General features: G+C 38.9%; 2 protein-coding genes across 11 annotated transcripts in view; one reads left to right on the forward strand and one right to left on the reverse strand.

Annotated features, from left to right (window-relative positions):
- Positions 1 to 541: 541 nt before the first annotated feature.
- Positions 542 to 16,016, reverse strand: sgo2 (shugoshin 2). Of its 5 annotated transcripts, none has more exons than XM_085249403.1 (9): positions 15,744 to 16,016; positions 8,074 to 8,190; positions 7,804 to 7,979; positions 7,587 to 7,661; positions 6,419 to 6,492; positions 4,011 to 4,153; positions 2,096 to 3,922; positions 880 to 1,000; positions 542 to 796 (listed from the first exon to the last, which is right to left on the reverse strand). In XM_085249403.1, the coding sequence occupies exons 2-9, from the start codon at positions 8,156 to 8,158 to the stop codon at positions 694 to 696; spliced, it is 2,604 nt and encodes an 867-aa protein (XP_085105529.1). In that variant the 5' UTR covers positions 8,159 to 8,190; positions 15,744 to 16,016; the 3' UTR covers positions 542 to 693. The 5 variants fall into 5 exon arrangements, with proteins under 5 accessions (XP_085105529.1, XP_085105527.1, XP_085105525.1 ...); XM_085249401.1 differs by lacking the exon at positions 15,744 to 16,016 and adding an exon at positions 12,745 to 12,947; XM_085249399.1 differs by lacking the exon at positions 15,744 to 16,016 and adding an exon at positions 12,717 to 12,945.
- pikfyve (phosphoinositide kinase, FYVE finger containing) overlaps positions 15,813 to 20,309 on the forward strand; it is a 31,053-nt gene continuing 26,556 nt past the window's right edge. For 5 of the 6 annotated variants that reach the window (XM_085249393.1, XM_085249394.1, XM_085249398.1 and 2 more), the window contains exons 1-3: positions 16,185 to 16,544; positions 18,363 to 18,559; positions 20,132 to 20,287. In XM_085249393.1, the coding sequence (XP_085105519.1) occupies positions 16,501 to 16,544; positions 18,363 to 18,559; positions 20,132 to 20,287 (397 nt within the window). In that variant the 5' untranslated portion in view covers positions 16,185 to 16,500. Of the gene's footprint in view, positions 15,969 to 16,184; positions 16,545 to 18,362; positions 18,560 to 20,131; positions 20,288 to 20,309 lie in introns of those variants that run through there. The other variant, XM_085249397.1, reaches the window with a different exon arrangement.

The raw sequence follows: 20,309 nt of genomic DNA on the forward strand, positions 1-20,309 counted from the left end.
GATTCAAACTATTATTTCATATTTGATCCCCGACCTCTCCTTCAAGGTCACTCGACTGTTCTGAATGTCAACGATAGCGCAGAGCTATTTATCAAAACAATGTTTCTTACTGCTGTTGTTTGTATTACCAACATACAGCAATGATACATGGCGATTCTAAATATCAGATTACTTTATTATGACTTTGACTGTCGATTACAGTAACAGGTTCTAATTATTTGAACATTTAACAATATGACAATGTCCCTGAGGTATATATTTTTTCCTTTTTGATGCCAGTTTGACATTACTAAAAATTACACAACTTTTACTAAATGCTATACATGTGATATATGTGCATAAACAAAAAACCCAAATCCCTAAAAGTCCATCAACTGAGCTGTGCTAGCATTAAAGATAAGATATACATTTTAAACCAGATTTGGGAAATTCTCTTTACAGAAGTTAACAATAATGACTATAATAGTTTTTTAGTGACACTTTGTCTTGTTGAGTGTCAGCAGAACACAGCTTGAAGAAAAGACTCAAGAACAAATACTTCAAATTTCTACTTTAATGTGAAATGTAAAGCACTTAAAGACACACAATACTTTCTGGTCGAATCTGTAGAAAAATGATTTTAGCAAACAACTTTAATAAGAAAACAGCTTAAAATCACTTTTAAAAACAGTAAAATGGAAAAAAGACAAATTATCATTTGGCAGTCGTCGTCATCTTCTTCTTCTTCCGGCCATCCTTAAACACAGGAGAACTCAGGAATGTGGTGTCAGTGAATTTATCTCCACGCCTTATTTTGCTGATAGAAAACATAAATGAGGTTAATACTGTGCTGTTCTGGGTTTTCGCAGGGCCACAGATTTTAGACAGAAACATCCTCACCTGTTGAGAGGCGGCTCCTTGTAACTCACGGCACCCTTCCCAGGTCTCCGTCTCCTGCTTCTCTCTCCATTTTCACAGTCTGGTGTTGTCAAAGTGTTGGTTACTGTCGATAAGACTCTGCCTGCGGGGACAAACAGGTACTGCTAAGCACAGCATCATAGCATGCTGCATGCATATTACTCTGTGCTTTGCTTCTCAGCTACCCTCTACATTTACTCATACTGCATTAGGGCTGTTCGATATAACGATATATATCGGATGACGATATAAAAACATCTGTCGTTTCATTTTACACTATCGTTCGTTTTGTGGTGTCGCAAAATAAACTGTTTACGGCAATATTTTTTCATGGATTTGATGGTCACTGTAGTGGCTATATTAATTTGTTAAAGTTCTCTCTTTCTCTTATATTTTATATAACCACACTACGGACGGACAAGAGCCTGTTTTTATGCGTTGTCATTAGCAACAACGACGGTAAAACCATCGCGTGTCCGCTTGTTTATTTTCCACATAAACCTTTCACAATAAAGCTCAAGATCCTGTTGAGACTTTTCAAAATAAACTGGATCACGTGAAAGAGTATGCAGAGTGTTTACGGATGAGAAGCAAAAAAAGAGTCGTCAGGTGCTAAAAAATAAACCTTAGACTCAAACGTTAGAACAGGCTTTTCCCCGCCGCACGCCGTGTAATAAATACTCACAAAGAAAATGGCGGCCGTTACAACTTATGTCTAAAAATGTATCGTTTCATACATTGGTTAAAACACTCGACTCCAGGTACGCGACGCCCAGCTGGAAACACTTCACGCAAGCCGAGCTGCCCGAAATTCACAGAATTTACAGAAAATGTTACATTTTTGTGATTTATATCGTTATTGGGACGATAGATGGATATGAGGATATGAGATTTTGATCATATCGCACAGCCCTATACTGCATTATGATAGCCAAATTCACAATCTGTCCTTATGTATATACTTTTCTGTTCAGATAAATGTTTTGGGGACATTTGCCACAAACATTAATGTCTTAAAGTGACAGGGTATTGAACCTTTGACCTTTGTCTGCTATGACCTCAGTGATAAACAAAGTACAATTATTACCCATCTGTCACAAATGAAAGCTAAAAATGTACAAACTCAGTAACATAAGAGCTGATGACAGAGCTGTGCTTGCATTAGACTGCACTGCTGTAAATAAAGACTGTTCCACACCTGGAGAGGCTTCAGCCGTTCCAATTGTCGCGAGCCTGCCTGGTGTTTCCCTGCTTGGAGTGGCGGGTAGAGAGTCCACATCGAAGTGAGCTGTGCTGTTATCCACGTCCAGCCACGGCGGCAGCTCATCCATCAGCAGGTCGCCCACATTCTGATGAACTGCCTGGTCGCTGGTGTCCACCGTGTGACTGCAGGTGTCCGATGCATTCGACATCCTGGTGATGTTTTCAGAACTACATCCACTTCTGTTCTTAGTTTTTCGTCTGTAGACAACAAAAGTCTTCCTGGGATATCTGGTTTCCGTGGCTGTGTTCAGCATGAATACATTTCTAGATGATGTGGGACTCGAATCCCTCCTGGACTGCGAATCATTCAGATGTTCAAAGATTTCATGCTTTTCGCTGATGACAGACTGTGAGTCGAGCATTTGTAAATCATGTAATTGATCTTTAGCAATTTCAGAATCAAGGCAGAGAGCGGAGGCGTCTCTAGGGTCAGGAAGATAACATGTTTCACTCTCAGATCTTAAGTCTTTGTTGTCTTTTTTCTTCGTCTTGTCATCTAACAAGTCATCACCCTCTTCTCGCTGCACCACTTTGTTCCTGCTGGGCTGCCCTGTTTTGTCTCTCCTGGATTTTTTAGGTTTTTGAAACTGTGATCCTAAAGCCGCCTGCCAGTCTAGTGGCAGTGCTTCACCACTGTCACCGCTACTTGAGTCTTCTTGACAGTTCCCAGAGTCCTGAGTGGCCACCCAGGATCGCTTCCCAGAGCGCCGAGTCTTTGAACGATTGCTTGATTCTAAACGTCCAACAACGCTTTTCCTCATGACTGCTTCTTCTGCCTGAAAACTGGATCCTGTAGGAGGCGCCACATCATGCTCTGGTGAGTCACTGTCGCCGGTTATTGAGATAACAAATGTCTCCCTGCATCTTGATTTGTGACCTCCCCTAGAATTAGTCACAGTATTAGTTTTGCTAAAGGACAGACGCTCCGCATGCTCTGACTCTGGTTGTGCACAAAGCAGAGCGTCCTCAGAGACTTGAGACTGTAAGCTTTCGTCTCCCGCTTTAGGTTTTTGGACTTTCTCCTGGTGGGATTGGCTGCCCTCACTTTCACCAGACGGCACAGTGAAAAAACTTTTCCTGGTTACTGAAGAGGCCCACTTTCCTTTAGCTCTGGACTTCCTGCATGTTATTTTGGAACTTGTTTCTTCAGCCACACTTCTGCTGGTGCTTGAAAACCTCATTTTAGGATCAGAGAAGTAATCTTCCACATCCATTTGGTCTACATTTGAGATGTTAGTGCGGTCAGAAGATTTGACTTTATCCTTTGATACTTTCTGATGCTTGCCCAGTTTAGGAATGCGAGTGACAGTGGCAGTACTTTGATCCTTCAGCGGCTTTTTATGTGCTTGTAACAAAGATGCAGACTTCTGCACTTCTATACTTGAGCTGCAGCTTTGCTCCTTGTCCTTTCTGCCAGAGCTGACTTTTTTTTTCGCTTTGGTTTCCACAGTGACTATCTCAGTGGCTTCACTTAAGGTCATCTCCATGGTTGCATTGAGCAAAACAGTTTTCTCTTGATTTTTGCCAAGCTGTGTTTCACTTTCCATGGTGGAGACACTGGGAAGATTCTGATCTCCAGAAAGGGATGGTGTGGATTTTTCACAAGTCTGACTGTTCTGAACAGAGACGACGGAATGAATATCAGCCTGGGACTGAGAGGGATTCTCCACATCTTCCCTCGGAGTATTAGCCATGCCAGACGCTTCTATGTGGGCAGCCTGTGCACACTGGGTGGACAGCCTTTTTTCAGCTTCTGTGTTATCTGCACAAAAAGCAGAGTACATCAGCATTTCACATCATCAACATTTTACAGTTAACACTAAAACTTTCAATGCTTAAATCACGCCTACCGTTGCAAACATCAGTCGACTTTTCACATGTATTCGGAAAAGTGGAGACGTCCTCGTTGATGGTTTTTTCAAGCAGGGCAGATGTTGTGATTTTGCTGGTACACCACAAATTCCTTGAAACATCTGTCTGCAGCGGTAACTGACTAAAATGGGACAAAAAGGCAAGATATTAAAAAATATATATAATTTTTTTTTCTTTCAACTCACTAGTGAATGCAGGTGCCACCCTTTCAGCCTCCTGGTAGACTCAAACTTGTCTGAGATTTTTAGGAGATGCATCTGTGGAATCAACTGTGAAATCCTACATTGCATTCACAAGCTTGGGTCCACCTGACAGGGCGATGACAACACTCCATCAGCTCTTTTGCAGCTGAGAGGTAAAAAAAATTTCACACTCTGGTTTAGTGACAGCAGTCTGACACTGTTATTTTTATTATTATTATCATCATCATTTCTCACAGCTTCTCTCCACACTGTTAATGGAAGTAGTAGAGCAACTTTTCACAGTGCATCAGGTAACATATATTGAGATGTCTTGCAGCTATATTTTGGGGGACCCTATGCAACTATAAGAATGTCTCCCAAACTTGACAAATATTACCGTAACCTACAGTATACAGTAGGTTAGCATAAACAGAACGTGTGATAATCCACTTGTCACTTGTTGTTATAGAGCAAGATCTCGCTCTATGTCGAGGCTAAGGTATTTTAAGTAAATGCTAAATTGACCACTGTTAGGCCGTGTGCATGCGCAAACATTTCTGTCACTGAAAACAGAATTTTACAGTCAAGTCCTAAAGTATTTGGACAATGACACACTTTGCACAGGCTCAAAAGTAATTTGACAAGCTACCAATTATAAGATTGCTTTTAATACTCAAATTTGTTGAAAATCCTTTTTAGTTAATGACCGCCTAAAGTCTAGAACTGGCAGACATCACCAAATGCTGTGTTTCCTTTTTGGAGTTGAAAAGTTAAATGCTCCATATTCCTCAAGCAAAATGAAGGTAGCACATAGCTCACATGTTTGATCTAAACGCAAACTCAATGGCATGACGCTGCAGGATGCTGTGGTAGCCATGCTGTTTCAGTGTGGCTTCAGTTTTGAATGAATCCCTAACAGTGTCACCAGCAAAGCACCATCACACCTCCTCCTCTATGCTTCACAGTGGGAACCATGAATGTAAAGAACATCCATTCATCTTTTCTGCACAAAGACACAGGTGGAACCAAAGATCTCACATTTGGACTCATCAGACCAAAGCACAGATATCCACTGGTCTAATGTCCATTCCTTGTGTTTCTTGGCCCAAACAAATCTGTTCTGCTTGTTGCTTTTCCTTAGTTGTGGTTTCTTAGCAGCTGTTTGACCATAAAGACCTGATTCACACAGTCTCCTCTGAACAGCTGATGTAGAGATGTGTCTTCTACTGCAACTCTGTGTGGCATCTATCTGGGCTCTAATCCAAGGTTCAACACAACTTCTGCACAACACAACTGATGGTCCCAACCTCATTAAGAATCAACTCTGACAGGCACACCTGTGAGGTGAAACCATTTCAGGTGACTACATAATGAAGCGCACTGAGAGAAGGCCGAGGGTTTGCAGCGCTGTCAACAAAACAAAGAGTGTATACTTTGAGGAATCTAAAAAATAAGACATATTTAGATGTTTTTTTAAGATTTTTTGCTAAATAATTCCACATATCTTGCTTGGTATATTTGATGTCTTCAGTTTTTATCTACAATATTATTTTTACTACAAAAAGTAGTAAAAATAAAGACAAACCATTAAATGAGGTAGTGTATAACACTAAAATGGGTCTTAAAGTGTGAAAAATAAAACCCTGGTTTTTCCCCTTAAGGCCATTCTCCCAACACTTAATCTCGATTTAACGGGTGGGTTGAGGCTGATACTTTTCCACATAAATCTGGGTGGGTTTGGATAGTTTCCCTGAATAAATCATCATTTAGAAACTGCATTTTTTATTTACTTTGCCCAACATTAAAATTTGTTTGATGACCTGAAAAATGTTTTTTTGGTTTTTTATTTTTGCAAATATGCAAAAAACAGGGAGGGGCAAATACGTTCTCACAGCACTGTGTAAGAAAAGCAACTGAAGCTGTCAGTAAGATATAAACATTGTATTCTTGTCCGTGTCTATTCAATAATGTGCTGTTTTTAAAAGTGATAAATGTTACTAAGTCTGTCACTGACTTTTATGGAAACATGACCAGGCTACACATTCTGACACACTTAGGTGGCGTCACTGAAGTGACCTTAATAAAAAAGGAGTGCAAGTCTGAAAAGTGTAAAAGAAATGTCAATGCCATTCAGAGATGCCTAAGCTAAATCAGTGGTTCTCATTGCAAAGAGCCGATCACTGTGAACTCAGTTCATTTCTGACCTTCCAGCTGCAAGATTTTCCATTCTGATGTCACCAGACGAGATCCGGGAATCTCCTGAAAGGCTCTGAGAATCCTGTGAGAAGCAAATGTTAGTATGGTTTGATATTGCAATGCATTTTCTTCTACTTTTGTTCAAACTTAAGTGGCTTTCCGTCTAAACTTTTCCTAGGATCCAAGAAATGTTCACACAGGAAGCGATTCACTTGTACCGCATCATTTCATAGCTGACAGTTGGTCACTCGTTGACATTCCAGGCTTAGTTGTCCAGATAATCCTCCAATGCAATTACCAATCAATCTTAAAGTCTCACTGTGAAATTAAGTATAGTTCAAGTTGGGACCCAAACACTGCACACCAGCAGCAGTTATTTCATGCTGTTTCTGAATGTCACTGACTGTCTATGGTCTCCAGTTGCCAAGTCACTGCTAATCTTTTCCTTGGTGCATCATTAACCCCTCAGAGGATGAATGTTTGACTGCCAGCGCTACATTACAGAGTGTGTGTGATGCTAAATTGCAGAAGTGCAGCCAATATTTCATTACAATCACTGCAAGCCAGCACACATCATGCGCAGCTTCTTACACATCTGAAGTAGCTATGGGAAACTTTTAGAGCCCGACCGATATATCAGCCAATATTAGCAATCTGTTGATAATCATTTTCATTTATCTGCTGATAAATTAAAATGTATAATAACCGTTCAACCAGTTATAGTAGTGACACTGAATAGTTTGTCCGTCAGCGGTCAGGCAGAACTCAAACAAGTAATCCACGACTTGTTGTGCATACTATCGTCATAAGGACTCATAATTAGCTACAAAGGATCAGTTTAGGGAAATTTGTTTTCTGTGCCTGAAATTAAAAAACAAATATGGATTTTTAAATAATCAAATATCAGTATCATTACATGTCTTTCAAATCCTGTATTGGTGAGGCTCTAAAAAAAAATCATCTGTCAGCTGACAAGTTGTAAAGATTAAAGATAAGTTGTAGAGTTGTAGAAGTTAAGAGTTTGTCAGCCTTGAACAGTTCTGAAGTTATGTGCATCAGTAGGAAACCCTGCATTGTGCCAGTTTTAAGTAAATTTTTCAGCAGCACTCACCAAAATGTCACAAATATGTCAATATGCCGCAGAAACTGTAAATATGTATTGAATGAAATCCTTACGCTGTCAGAGAACAGGTCTGCCACCATGTCCAGGTGCTGCAAAGCATTACTACGGAAGTTGTTCAAGATAAGGAGCTGCAAGAGGAAAACAAGACGCTCTGCAGTCAATGCAATCAATCCAGCGGAGCATCGCTGCACTCTTCTTTGCATCATGACCAGTAACTGTCTACTCAGAATTTTAGTGCTGTAGAAGAACACAAGCAAACGACAAACGCACCAGTTTTCTGTGCTTGTATTTCTTGGTGGCTAATTCAAAGCAGAGAGCGTCCACTTGTTTCTGCAGGTACATGACCTCCATCTCCAGCTGGCTGCTTCTCCTCCTCTGAGCTTGCAAGGCCAGAGCTAAGGCTTTGTTGTTGGTCTTCAAAGAGACCTTGAAGAAGGACGAGGTATCTGGTGCGGAAACACGACAGTATTTGTGTTTGGCATTTACATGAACTCTTCTTTCAGCAAATTTCTGAGATCCAAAAAAAGCAAACAGACTCACTGAGAAGCTTATTTTTTATCTTGGATGCTGCAGTTGAAGTCTGCTTGGTAGCCTTCGAGGCCATCATAGTCTTCAAAGAAAACATTATCAGATGAACAGGAAGACTCGATCAAAAACCTGAAAAAGATACACACGTTAGTCATTGTACACAGTAATTAAGAACACCCAGCAGCATGCATGTGTTTGTCTTTCCTGTGATGCTGTCAAGTCACCAGAAACTGTATTTAAAAGATAGACATAGGCATGCTGGCATCATCCACTGCTTAGTCAAGTCCTGATGTGAAGCATCAGCCTGATCATCTTGGCATTTTCAAATCGGACATGACAGTGGATCTATGGAGGGAAATTAGGCTACGTTCACACTGCAGGTCTTAATGCTCAATTCCGATTTTTTGATCAAATCTGATTTTTTTGTCTGCTTGTTCACACTACAAATAAAATGTGACAGCAAACGCGCTCTAGTGTGAACGCTCAAAGCAGCCCGCATGCGCAAAAGAAGACGTCACACACAACGCGCTCTGTTTAGACCCAGACCAAACAGGATTGTTTGACTGATGGACCTTAATATAAAGACGTGTTTCAGACTTTACGTTTCCCAATTTAGCTTTAAGTTGTAAAGTTATTTTGTTATTTACATAATAATGTAAATAACCTAATAATGATCCTTATTGCTGTTTTAGAGGAGCGGTGCTTCAAAGGATGCAGATTTCTGTCAGAATCTGCAGATTATACAGTATAAATAAAATGTTCACATTTCTCCGACGTTGTCTTCCCAACAGTTTCACTGGTTGGCCAGGAAGCGTTCGCGAGGGCGCTGATAATTGGCGTCTGTCTTGTGTCAGTGACGTAAAAGACGGATTTAATGCAACATGACCGTTCAAACAGCAGTCGCTTTCTAAAACATCAGATATGTATCGGACTCAGTACCACATACGAAAGTGACCCAGGTCGGATTTGAAAATATCGGATTTGTGCTGTTCACACTGTCAAACCATGATCGGATATGGGTCGCACAGGGTCAAAAAAGTCAGAATTGATGCGCTTTCGCCTGCAGTGTGAACATAGCCTTAGTCTCAAAAGTGTTACAGCCATGTAAGATATGATCCACAAGCATAAACACAGATTTGTGTGTAACTTTGAGTACCCACAAATCCCACACACAAATACAGAGCAATTTGAACGCACAAAACTATTGTACAAACGCATGTATCAAACCCTTAATAAACAGTGACCATTTATGCACACATTTTCAAGTTCAACTTATCAAAACTGATTGTTTTTGTTTACTACAAATATTTGCAATGTTCATTTCCTTTGCTTACAGATCGCTAAATACACGTGCAAGAAACACCTGATGTGTACAAGTCACGCTGCATGTGCATGTGGAGTTTTGAGACACATTTCACACTGCCAGCTTGCACGTCCAAAAGTGAAAGCTGGATTCAAGTGCTATTGGAAAACTGGGACATCTGGGCTTCCAGCGGATTCTTGTTGTTTCAAATAAAACACATATTTATTTCTAAATAAGCAAAACAGTTCATTACCCCTCATCCACTTTACCAATTTACCAGTTAAATGTGCCATACGTTAGCATGTATGGCATATGTCTTAACTAACCTATCGCCACTTAGTGGACGATCTTCTGCTGGGAAAAGGGTCAGAGCACAGCTGAAGATGGGAGAGCACCCTGGTTGAACATTCCTGTGGCTCATCCTCTGAAGTGAATATGTGCTAGCTAAGCTGTTGTATATTTTGAATATAGAAATGATCCCAGTGATGTGAGATAACACTTTCATATTCATCCAATCATTCCTCAATAACAGCAGATTAATGTTAACATTATCTGAATGCGTAATAAACAGTCGATCATTGTTATCAAATCAGCTGTATCAGCAATACAGTTTGAAGAGTATGTCTGCTGTTCCTAAACTATCACCATTTTGTCAGAATGATTTCCCATCGGAAGATTATTCACTAAGGTGTGACAGCTTATTATATACTACTGCATGGCATATTTAATTGATAAATGTATCATTTGTAGTAAAGAAGTGATGAACTCCTCTGTTTGTTTAGAAATAAACACCCATTTTATTTATTTATTTATTAAACACAGGGAACCCACAGGTCCCAGTTTTTCAGCAGCACTTAAATGCAGTTTATATTTGTGGATCTGTGGGAAGCTGGCAGTATGAAGATCCTCAGAATTTCACATGCAAAGTGATGTTCTATGTGTATCATGCAATATGTGCATTCATATTTTTGTGAGCAAAAATCCCAAAGCAAATAACTTTAGGCATTTTACATGCAGGGAGTTTTCCGAAAGAGAAAATGATTAGATTTGTGGAGCTAAACTTAAATATGTGTGCGTAAATATCACTCAGGTTTTGCATTTGTAAAATAGTTTTCTGTGTGTTCACACTGCCCTACATTTGTGTGTGGATTGGACCATTTTTTGTGAGTATTCAGAATTACAACCAAATCTTTACAGACATTTGTAACTTAATGCATGCTTGTCAATCATATCACATACATTTGTCAACCTTTTGAGACTAATTTCACACAATATTGCTCTGAGAAACTAGGTTATTGGCTAAAAGTTGCTTCACTCTGTTTTATCTTCTCTTCTGACTCAAATGGGACAAAAATAGTAGAAAATGAAAAACATACTGTATTTAATATGACGTAAAACTAGTGACTGAGACAATAAACTCAACAAAAAATGTTTATAGATGTCATAAATCAGTGAAATTCTAGAATCCGACCAATATATTAAATATTAGTCTAACTTAGCTCTTATAACAGCATTTATAACAGCTATGAAATTAAACTGTTAAGAGTGTTGACGTTGTACAATGTGTAGAACACCACAAAGACAACAACCAGCTGATCCAAGCAGAGTCGGACAGAATGCAGACGCATAATTCACAGCTAGTTGTGACAGTAAACAAAACTATTTTTAAAATGCACTGTTATATTATCTTAGTAAGGATTCATAAGGAATATTAGGGAAACTTGTTTATATTTTGTGTGTCTGAATGAAAGAAAGCTTTTTAAATCATCAAACATTAATATCAGTATTGATCTTTAAAAATCCTATATCAGTCAGGCTCTGCTGTCTTCAAGTCAATTTCTCTGAAACCAGACTTCTTTTTTTTTTTTTACAAAAATAGTGGTCACCTTTTGATGGCTAATAGAAAAAACATGCAGGTTTCTGACTTGCTAACTGGATATCACCAGTTAAGTCATATCATAAGGGACATCCACACAGGAAAAGGTGATTCGAATTTTATTGAAATAATAATAATAATAATAATAATAATAATAATAATAATAATAATAATGGATTGCATTTATATAGTGCTTTTCGGGGCCCTCAAAGCGCTTTACAATACCACTATTCATTCACTCTCACATTCACACACTGGTGGAGGCAAGCTACAGTTGTAGCCACAGCTGCTCTGGGGCAGACTATTTGTGGCCATCTAAATAGGTGTGGGCAATGAATTATCCAAAGGGGACACATGACAGACTGGGACTGTTTTGGAGGCCCACAGCAATAAGATTAACTCGGTTCTGCTCAAAATTGATTTTATCTCTTTATAGGCTTATTGCTGCAGTCTACCACAACAGTGCCAAATTTTTATGTGGTCCTTTGGGAAAACTAATTACCCACCGCTGCCGTATAAAGTATAGAGAAATGATGGTGACTTAATAATGGGGGCAAATCACGAGTTAAACTTTTCTCAGCTTTAAAACGACCCACTGAGGCAGGCAGCAATGAGGGTAAAAGGTACTGTTGACTGGTATGTGAGGGAGTGCATATGCCAGATGGTTACCTAGGCAACCAGAGGATGGTATAGCCACTAACAACCAAACGTTATCTTAAAAATCATGCATGACAATGTGGACGAGGTTTATTGGCACAATGACTATAAAATTTGAAAAGTGCTTGTCATTAACAGTTTGGGGTTTCTTTTCATAAGAATAACTTATTAATACTCTGTATCTACTACATTAACCATCACAAACAAACGGGTCACAATATAAAGGAAAAACGAGGCGAATCTTATAAAGATGTAGCCCACCGCATGCCACCACAGCAGCTTGTAGTGTCCCCTCCCTCTGCTTGAAGGATGAAACAATTCTTCCAAAATGTATTCTGTCATTAGATCTTTCATCCCATCACTGTCAAACTTCCCATAAGCGAAGTTATCATATAAGTTATAGTATATAACTTATTCAATATGTACCTCTCAATGGGTGAAGATTTGCAGTGACTCTTCTCTATTACAGGACACGTCGACCCAAATCATGCAGTAGCATAACTAAACCGACACATTCTTTCATTGTACGTTGTCAAGGATTCATGTTTTCCTTAAACTGTCTGGATATCTTTTTTCTTACATAACTCGTCTTGTACCTGCTTTCAACAATAAAAAAATACCCATGTAACCCACTGTGATTAAGTAATAGTTTTTAAATAAAACAATCATAAGATATGTGATTACCTCAGCTCACAATCCGGAAGTTTTTTATAATTTGTCTGCACTGCGCTTCTGTTAACATTAGCTTAGCTTACTTAGGCTAAATCTGCTAGCACGTTCGTGTAACCGGCGTATTCTTGCAATTTGGTCAAAACTTACGGTAACTTCAGCCACTGGTAAGACTTGCCTCTGGAAAATCTTAGTAACTACCCTTCATAGCCACGTAAACTGACGTTCAAATCGATTCAAACAAGGCTAATCGTGACTTTACTGAATAAAAATGTTACGCTGCTGATTGCATTTTAAACATAAACAAAAAGTCAGCCGGGCTTCCACGCAAGCGTTACAGGGCGTGTCCAACAATCTGAAAACCAATCAGAAACGATGTATGCTGTTCCCCGAACTTGTTTTGTCAGGCAGCTCAAAGCTAAAAGTCACCAGGTTTTAGCGCAGATGTTTAACTTTACTGACAAACTTAAGTTAAGAGCAGAGGCGGAGCCAGACATTTGAAACACCCAGGGCTTAGCCCTAAAGGATAGTATGCATGTGGGATTTTTTTTTTTTTTTTTTTTTTTGGGGGGGGGGGGGGGGGGGGGGTAGAAATGACTGAAAGATTAATAGGCTCTGTTTTGAGTTTTGTTCAAAAAAGAATGACTTCATATAGGGAAAAAAATATATCACATATGCAGGACAACTTAAACTAGTTTTTTAATTAAGCAGCAAGGCAGAACAAGGTCAGGGCTGTATCAAGGCACGAGGACTAAACCCCAATTCAACCAGACCCAGAACTGATCCGGAATTAAAACAGGACTACAACAGTTCAAAATCAGGACTACTGAGGACTTAACCAAAACAGAACCAGAATCAGAACTAGATGATAGTAGCACTAAAAATCATCATAGACCTGCACTACACTTATTTTTTAATTCTACCAAAGTCCACTATTTAGATTCAGAAAAGTTTATATAATTATTTAGCCTTGTTGTGCAAACAAGCCTGCATAACTTAATAAATGTATAACTTGAAAAATAACAAACCTAAAAAGAAACACTAGGTACGAGATACATGAGTACCTATGATACGGTGATACTTTTGGTAAACAACCATTTGACTAACATGTGTGTCTCATCTGCTCTTGTTCCATCTCTGTTCTGTCCTCATTCTCCTCTCTTTCCCTCTTTGTGCTGACAATCATCAAATATACAGTTGAAACCAGATATTTACACACTCTTCAGATCAAAACACAAACACTTTTTTAATTGTAACATCAAATCAGACTAAATGTTTATTTTTTTAGATTGATAAATATAAAAAACGTATTTGTTAACTTTAAGAGTAAAGAGAGAAACTATCTGTATTTCTTAATGGCACCAAATTGTATTCAAAACTGAGCCACACTTATGGAGCTCCACAATTCTTTTCCTGTTGTTTTGGTTGATAGCTCTTGATTTTCCCATTTCAAAGAAACAGTCTCTGTGTTTTGCCTTATATGCATCCACAGCTGTGCCACCAATTTACTCACATGGACTCTACTAACCTATCAGAAGCTTCTTCAGCTCAGAATGGAACGTCTGGAGTTTCTAATTAATTAACAATAAACTTAGTGTATATGTACTCCTAAATTTGATATAAGTGATAAAAATAGAGAGCTCTGTCTCTCTTTATTCTGACATTTAACTAATTCAAAAGATATTTCAATATTTATTTATCCAAAACAAAACAAGTTTACTCTAAATTGATGTTGTACAGTAAAAAAATGTTCTTGTGTTTTCCATAAAGTGTATGTAAATATCTGGTTTAAACTGTGAATATACTGCTGTGTATTGAAATTCCTCTTATTTTGCATATACATGAAATATACTGAACAACATACAAAGCATAATATATAAAATACTACCAGAGTTTTTTCTTTGAAAGAAGCTCCTTATGTCCATTCTTGTATATCAGTACATTACTGAAACCGATTTATTAAGCCGTGGAGGGTAACAACTGAAAATATGAAATAAACACACATGTAAGCTAAGACTCTCTAAAGAAACAGCATTGTTGTTTTTCAGCTTTTCATTTCACCATTTGTTGATTCACTTGAAGAGCAAGTAAGTAATATGGGTCAAGTGCAGTATAAATGATTTGCTTTGGAACCTGGTCAAACTTCAGTTCTTGTCTGTCTGCCTAGCTCCGTTTCTCCAACAGCGCACTGGCAGGCAGCAGCTGCCCCGCCCCGCTTAGTGTCTGAGCTCGGATCATACCAATATTAGGGGGGATTTACACACAGTCCTAAATTCCCACAGTGTGCACTATGTGCTTCGAATATTGTGTGTAGTTTTTTGTTTTATACAGTTGTCAGCCAGGCATCTAACTATGAAAAAATTACACTCCAAAAGACCCCGGGCTTCTGAAAAAACAACCCGGGCTTAAGCCCAGTAAGCCACCCCCCCGCTCCGCCACTGGTTAAGAGTGAACTAATATTAAAAATAAACCGATAACAACTTATTTCATATAAAAGACTAAATTCAGAGGTTTAGTCTTCGAACAGTTTGGCTACACAAAGTTTGTCTGACAAAGCTGAATGTAGGAAAAGACAAAAATGATAAAATTGAAAGTTTTAGCTCACAGAAGAGACACTTTTGTGACATTAAATAAATAAAAATAGAAATAATCCACAAAATGTTCCCCTTTTCACTCAAAAAATGCAATTTTACATTGTATGAGTTATCCATTTACAAAAGGAAAAACAAAAGAAGAAATTACATGAAGAACAATAAGAATAAGTACAGCGGCATTTTTTAACAACATAAATACCACAACATTTTTAGTAAAAGTTGGTCAGACTTTGTAGTTTTCTACAAAAACCTCTTATTTGGTTGTACTGACTTTAGCGAGAAGCGTTTTACCTTATCAGCTTGACTGCTGTTGTGGTTTAGACTGTTGTAGACTTTTTTTCTTTCCCCTATTTGTATGTGTGTTTATATACATCTCTTAATTGTAATTATTTTGTAATTTGCTTATTTTGCTTACTGTCTTTCATATAGCTATGTGACTCAGTCTGCTACCCTGTGTATCTGTTACTGTTTATTTGTATGGAGAATCAAATAGCCATAAAAATGTAATAGAAGTAAGGTAATGGCTGAATGTGTTTAGCTGCACTTGAGACATCCCTGTTCAAACAACATTGCTTTTAGTCACCGCTAAAGTAGGAGACTGCCGCCTGGCTGCCATCCTCTAATGAACGCCTCCATCGCCGTCTCTATGTTCGGCTTTTGCGCCTGGCTGGTCACAACCAGTGGTGGGAGTCGATTGGATAGGTCTGTCTGGTGTTTCAAAGGAGTCGGGGTTTCCTCCAGGTGTTTTACAGCTGCCTTGAAAGCGGAGGTGCTCCATACAGTGATGTCAGTCTCCTATAGTGAACGGGTAATTCATAGTTTTTGCTGTCACGGCAGTTACCCAGATTTTACGACCAGTAGAGCCTACCGGCTAGTTAGCATACGAAGCTAGTACTAACTAGCTTGGCTAAAAACAGTTGTAGCTGCTTCTGTACTGTTCGTCAAGCTAGTTGATCAGCACGGCTTGAGTTGAGTCATAGTTTCCGCCTACAAAAAACAACTAATTCGTTAAAAGACATTTCAAGATACTTGTAATTATAAAGTCAATATGCTACAATTAAAATCTGGTGATATAAGATACGTAAAAGGTATTAGTTTAGGTAGTTAATAGCGAGCTAGTGGCTAACTTTGACGACTAGTGAAAAAAAATGTGGAAAATGGTGATGGATATCTGTGCAGTCTATGAGCGTATCCAAAGACAGCAATCTTTAGCTCTTTGATGGGGCTGAGGGCTTGGTCGTGTCAGGACACTGTAGTGACGCTTCGGCCTATTTTGATCACATGATAAGGTGGTGGATGTGGTGCCTCTGCTACTTCTGCTTTCACTACTAGTATCTAAAATGGCTTGTATTGCAAACTCAAAGTCCGTGGCCTTCTTGAGTAGGTAAGTAAAAAAGAGATTGGTATCGGCTTTTAAGCTTTGATCACGGAGAATTTTAAGAAGCGGATGCGGACCAGCCGAGAGTCTTTCTTGTCACGAGGTCGAGTTCATGTGTGGGACCGTCAGCGATCAAATGTTAGATATGTCAGCTTTAGGTTGCAACAGCAGTGTGTGAAAGGAGATACAAAGATGTTGTTCCCGTTGATGAAAAAAAAGAAATTTCAGAATTACAGAAAAAAAATCAAAGTAAAAAACCTGATAATTTCTTCTTTATTTTTTTTTTTATTTTTTTATTTTTTCTTCTTTTTTGGAAGTGATAATTTCTTCTTTATTAGCAGACTCTTTTCCAAATATACTATTTGAAAGAAATTAAACAGGTTGCCCTAAAATGTGGACTTCCTTGTTCACTGTGGCATACATTGAAATGGTTGCTGGAGTTGAGTGGTTACACCACAGAGTGAGGATCTGAGCTCTTGTTTTGAAGTTTGCAGTCACAAGGCTGTGTGTCATCAGTTTCAACATTGGTGGTGATGGTGTTGGGCATACAGACTTCCTGTCACCACTATTACAATTGTTGGTCACGCTGAGCCTATTTCAACAGGTTTACTGGGTACAATCTGAGGGGACCCAGCATGGACAGATTATCCTATAACACAGACTCAGTACAGACTCAGCTACCAGGTCATGCAAATTGTATACACTGCACATACCCTCCCTAAGCAAAGACTTTGGTTGCACAATAACACAAGGATTTAAAGTCACCACTAAGGATGGAAAAGTCAGAAAATGAATAGAAGGAGACACAAAAGCATAAAGCTCAACAGTTTTCATCTTGTTTTCAATGTCAGGCTGTAATTGTAGTTTTTAATGCCCTAAAGTTGGGCATTTTGACATTGGAGTCTTTGGATTTGACTTGCTTATGGTGAGTAGCTACGTGAGGAACTACCATTCTGGCAGGTCTGTCTTGGCTTCATTTTCAGCCTGGAGTTTGCCACTTGGCATATTCCTGCTATTTCTTGTCATTCAATAAATAAACATATATGTTATGCTTGAGGAAATGAAAAGCAAAAACAAATGGCTAAAATACTTTTATTACCATGGTCATCATTTTTTCCTTTTTCCTGGGTAGCTTATCCCTGTTAGCATCCACTAATATGTGGTTAAATATCTCATACCAAGTTTTAACTTTTGATAGCCATCAGCAAGCTTCTGGTATAATTCTGGCTGAATATTTAACCACTCTTCTTGACAGAATTCATTTAAATTTGTTGGCTTCCTGCCACAGAACTGGCTTTTAAGCATAGTTTTAAGTATAGGACTTTGAGAAGGCAATTCCAGCAGCTCAATATTAACCTCCTTTGTCCATGGTAAAATCAGCTTTGATGTATGTTTTGGATCATTTTCCTGTTGGAACACCCAGCTGTGTCTAAGTTTAAACTGTCAGAAGCCCTCGGACAGTTAGACCCTTTCAACCAGTCCGAAGATGTTAATTGTAAACTGAGAGGAGCTTAAACAGCTTGTTTCAGAAAGTGGACAAACGGTAAGATATATAAGGATTATTTTGAACTTTGAATCATGCAAAACTGCTCTCGTAGAAAAACAGTGTAGTCCTTGAAATGTGTAATGTGTATTAGATGACAGAGCGTGCAATTTGATTGTTTTTAGGCAGGGTAGGTGCAAGAATCTTGGAATTAAAATAGTCAGCAGTTACTGATATTTTTGCAGGTAAGTTTCTAGGAACTGACTAAAGACTGAATAAGCTAAATGTGTTCTTGCTTACATGTGCATTCTTCAGTGCATACCTTTTTCCCTCTATGGCAGGAGGAACAGTGACATGGCTACAGATGACAAGTCCTCGTCCTCATCCTCAACGGACTGGAGCGTGGAGCCAGCTGGCATCTCACCCACCAGCCCCTCCCACCTGACTCACTTCAAGCCACTGACTCCAGAGCAGGATGAACCTCCCCTCCGCTCTGCATACAGCTCCTTTGTCAACCTGTTTCGGTTTAACAACAAAGGTGAGGAAATGCACAATATAATCAAATAGAAGCCCAAGAATTTCACTTGAGTTAGTCCAAAAGCTACACTCTGTATTGATTTTTATTTCTTTAATGTTTGAAAGTTAGAGAAAAGTGAGACCGCTCACTGATTAACAGAGATTACATATAGATATTTTGCCTACCACTGTAAACACAGTGTGATAAATCTGTAGTGGAAATTACATCTTACAGTATTTTTGACGCGACACAATATTTTATAGAAGATGTTTATCTGAACCGGAGCCAGGACCCAGTTAGCTGCACAAGTCATGAATTAAAATTCTCCAATAAGTCTGGTCCCCTAATTTTAGTCATGTGATGCAGTCATGTGACCAGTTGTTTTGTTTGCTCTGAGTTTTGACAGCCCTATTAAAGATTAATATGAGTGTGTACATGCTCCAGATAGCTTTTCTTCAAATTCTTTAATTCTCACTCACTTTTGCAACTTTGTACTTTTTTTTTTTTTTTGTTACTCACAGCAACAACTCCACCTCATTGTTACGGTAGTCCATTTAAAAAACTCGGTGCTTTTCCTCGACATTTTGCCGCGACGTTTCAAAGAGCCGGAAAGTAAATAAACGGCAGTCGAATCGTCTTGCGTCTCACGCATGCGCAGTACTGGAACGTAAGCGTTTTCGGCTGTTTCAATGTGGACGCGCAACTCTGTGAAAACAACTGAAAACGATAGTGTGGACGTGGAGCGTTTTCAGATGAAAACGCTGTTTTCAAACGTATATTTGATCATTTTGAATTGGCTGCCAGCAACATATATAACAAAACAAGGGGCAACAAACTGGAGAAGTTGTGTAATATTGAACACATCAGTAATATTGCATTTCAGAAAAGCTGATGCGTTCACTACTCTTGTTAACCGGTACATAATTTGATTACAGATTCAGAAATTTCCACACAAAGAAGAGTTTTTATACATAAGGGACAGTGAAAGTCCCGTGACGGCTGTGATCTGTGTGACTGTTGTAGAAATCACAGCACAGACTCAGGGGTACTCCTCTAAACCGCTGTCAGTAAAAGAACTTCAGCACTGCATATGCAAATGTCTCATGTTAAGATTTTACCATGCAAAGAGTTTAGTTAAAAACTTTTTGCATGGTTTAGTTAAAATGGAGCTATTAAACTACCCTGTCATCTGACCAGTTGAAATCCGTTTTTTGTTGTTGTTGTTGTTGTTGTTGTTGTTGTTTTTTTGCATCATTCTGTTTGTTATCAGCACACAGTTAAAGAGTGAATCCGATAGAGTGCCTTATTGCACCCGGCCCATCTGTGAAGGCGCCTCTATTGCTCAACAAAATATGCAGATTTTGGAGTCACATGAGTCTGTAGTAAAAGAGGTTGGATTCACTCACATTAGAGAGAAACCTTTTTGTGGTTGCATTTAATGCATTTAATTTTCTAATATCCTGATCTTTAGACTGAACAACAGTCCTTTACTGTCAGATTTCTTATCTTGAAATTGATGACTTTTTACAATTGGCTTTGATTTAACTGCAAACTACTGGACTTAATTATTCAGCACATTCTCTGTGTGTTCAGATGAGGGACGCCCTCCTTCAACAGCCTCAGAGAAGCCAGACATTCCAGCCCCTTCTCCTCAATCAGAGAGGAGAAGCTGGTCCACCAGTCCCTCTCACTCAAGGACGCATCGAAAGCAACATCCCGACCACTACAGACGCACCTCAACAGCCTCAGGTAAAAGTCACACACTGGACAC

The sequence above is a fragment of the Mchenga conophoros genome, linkage group LG16, assembly GCF_057382185.1.
Source record: "Mchenga conophoros isolate Kocher_MC1m ecotype Shallow Benthic linkage group LG16, M_conophoros_male_GT1.1, whole genome shotgun sequence".
In the NCBI taxonomy this organism is placed as follows: Eukaryota; Metazoa; Chordata; class Actinopteri; order Cichliformes; family Cichlidae; genus Mchenga; species Mchenga conophoros.

Coding starts and splice junctions, on each gene's coding strand:
- sgo2 (XM_085249403.1), bottom strand. CDS start 8,158: ATGTTTTCTTTGAAGACTATGATGGCCTCGAAGGCTACCAAGCAGACT. Junction 7,980..8,073: donor GATAAAAAATAAGCTTCTCA/GTGAGTCTGTTT, acceptor TTTCCGCACCAG/ATACCTCGTCCTTCTTCAAG. Junction 797..879: donor AAGGAGCCGCCTCTCAACAG/GTGAGGATGTTT, acceptor GTTTTCTATCAG/CAAAATAAGGCGTGGAGATA.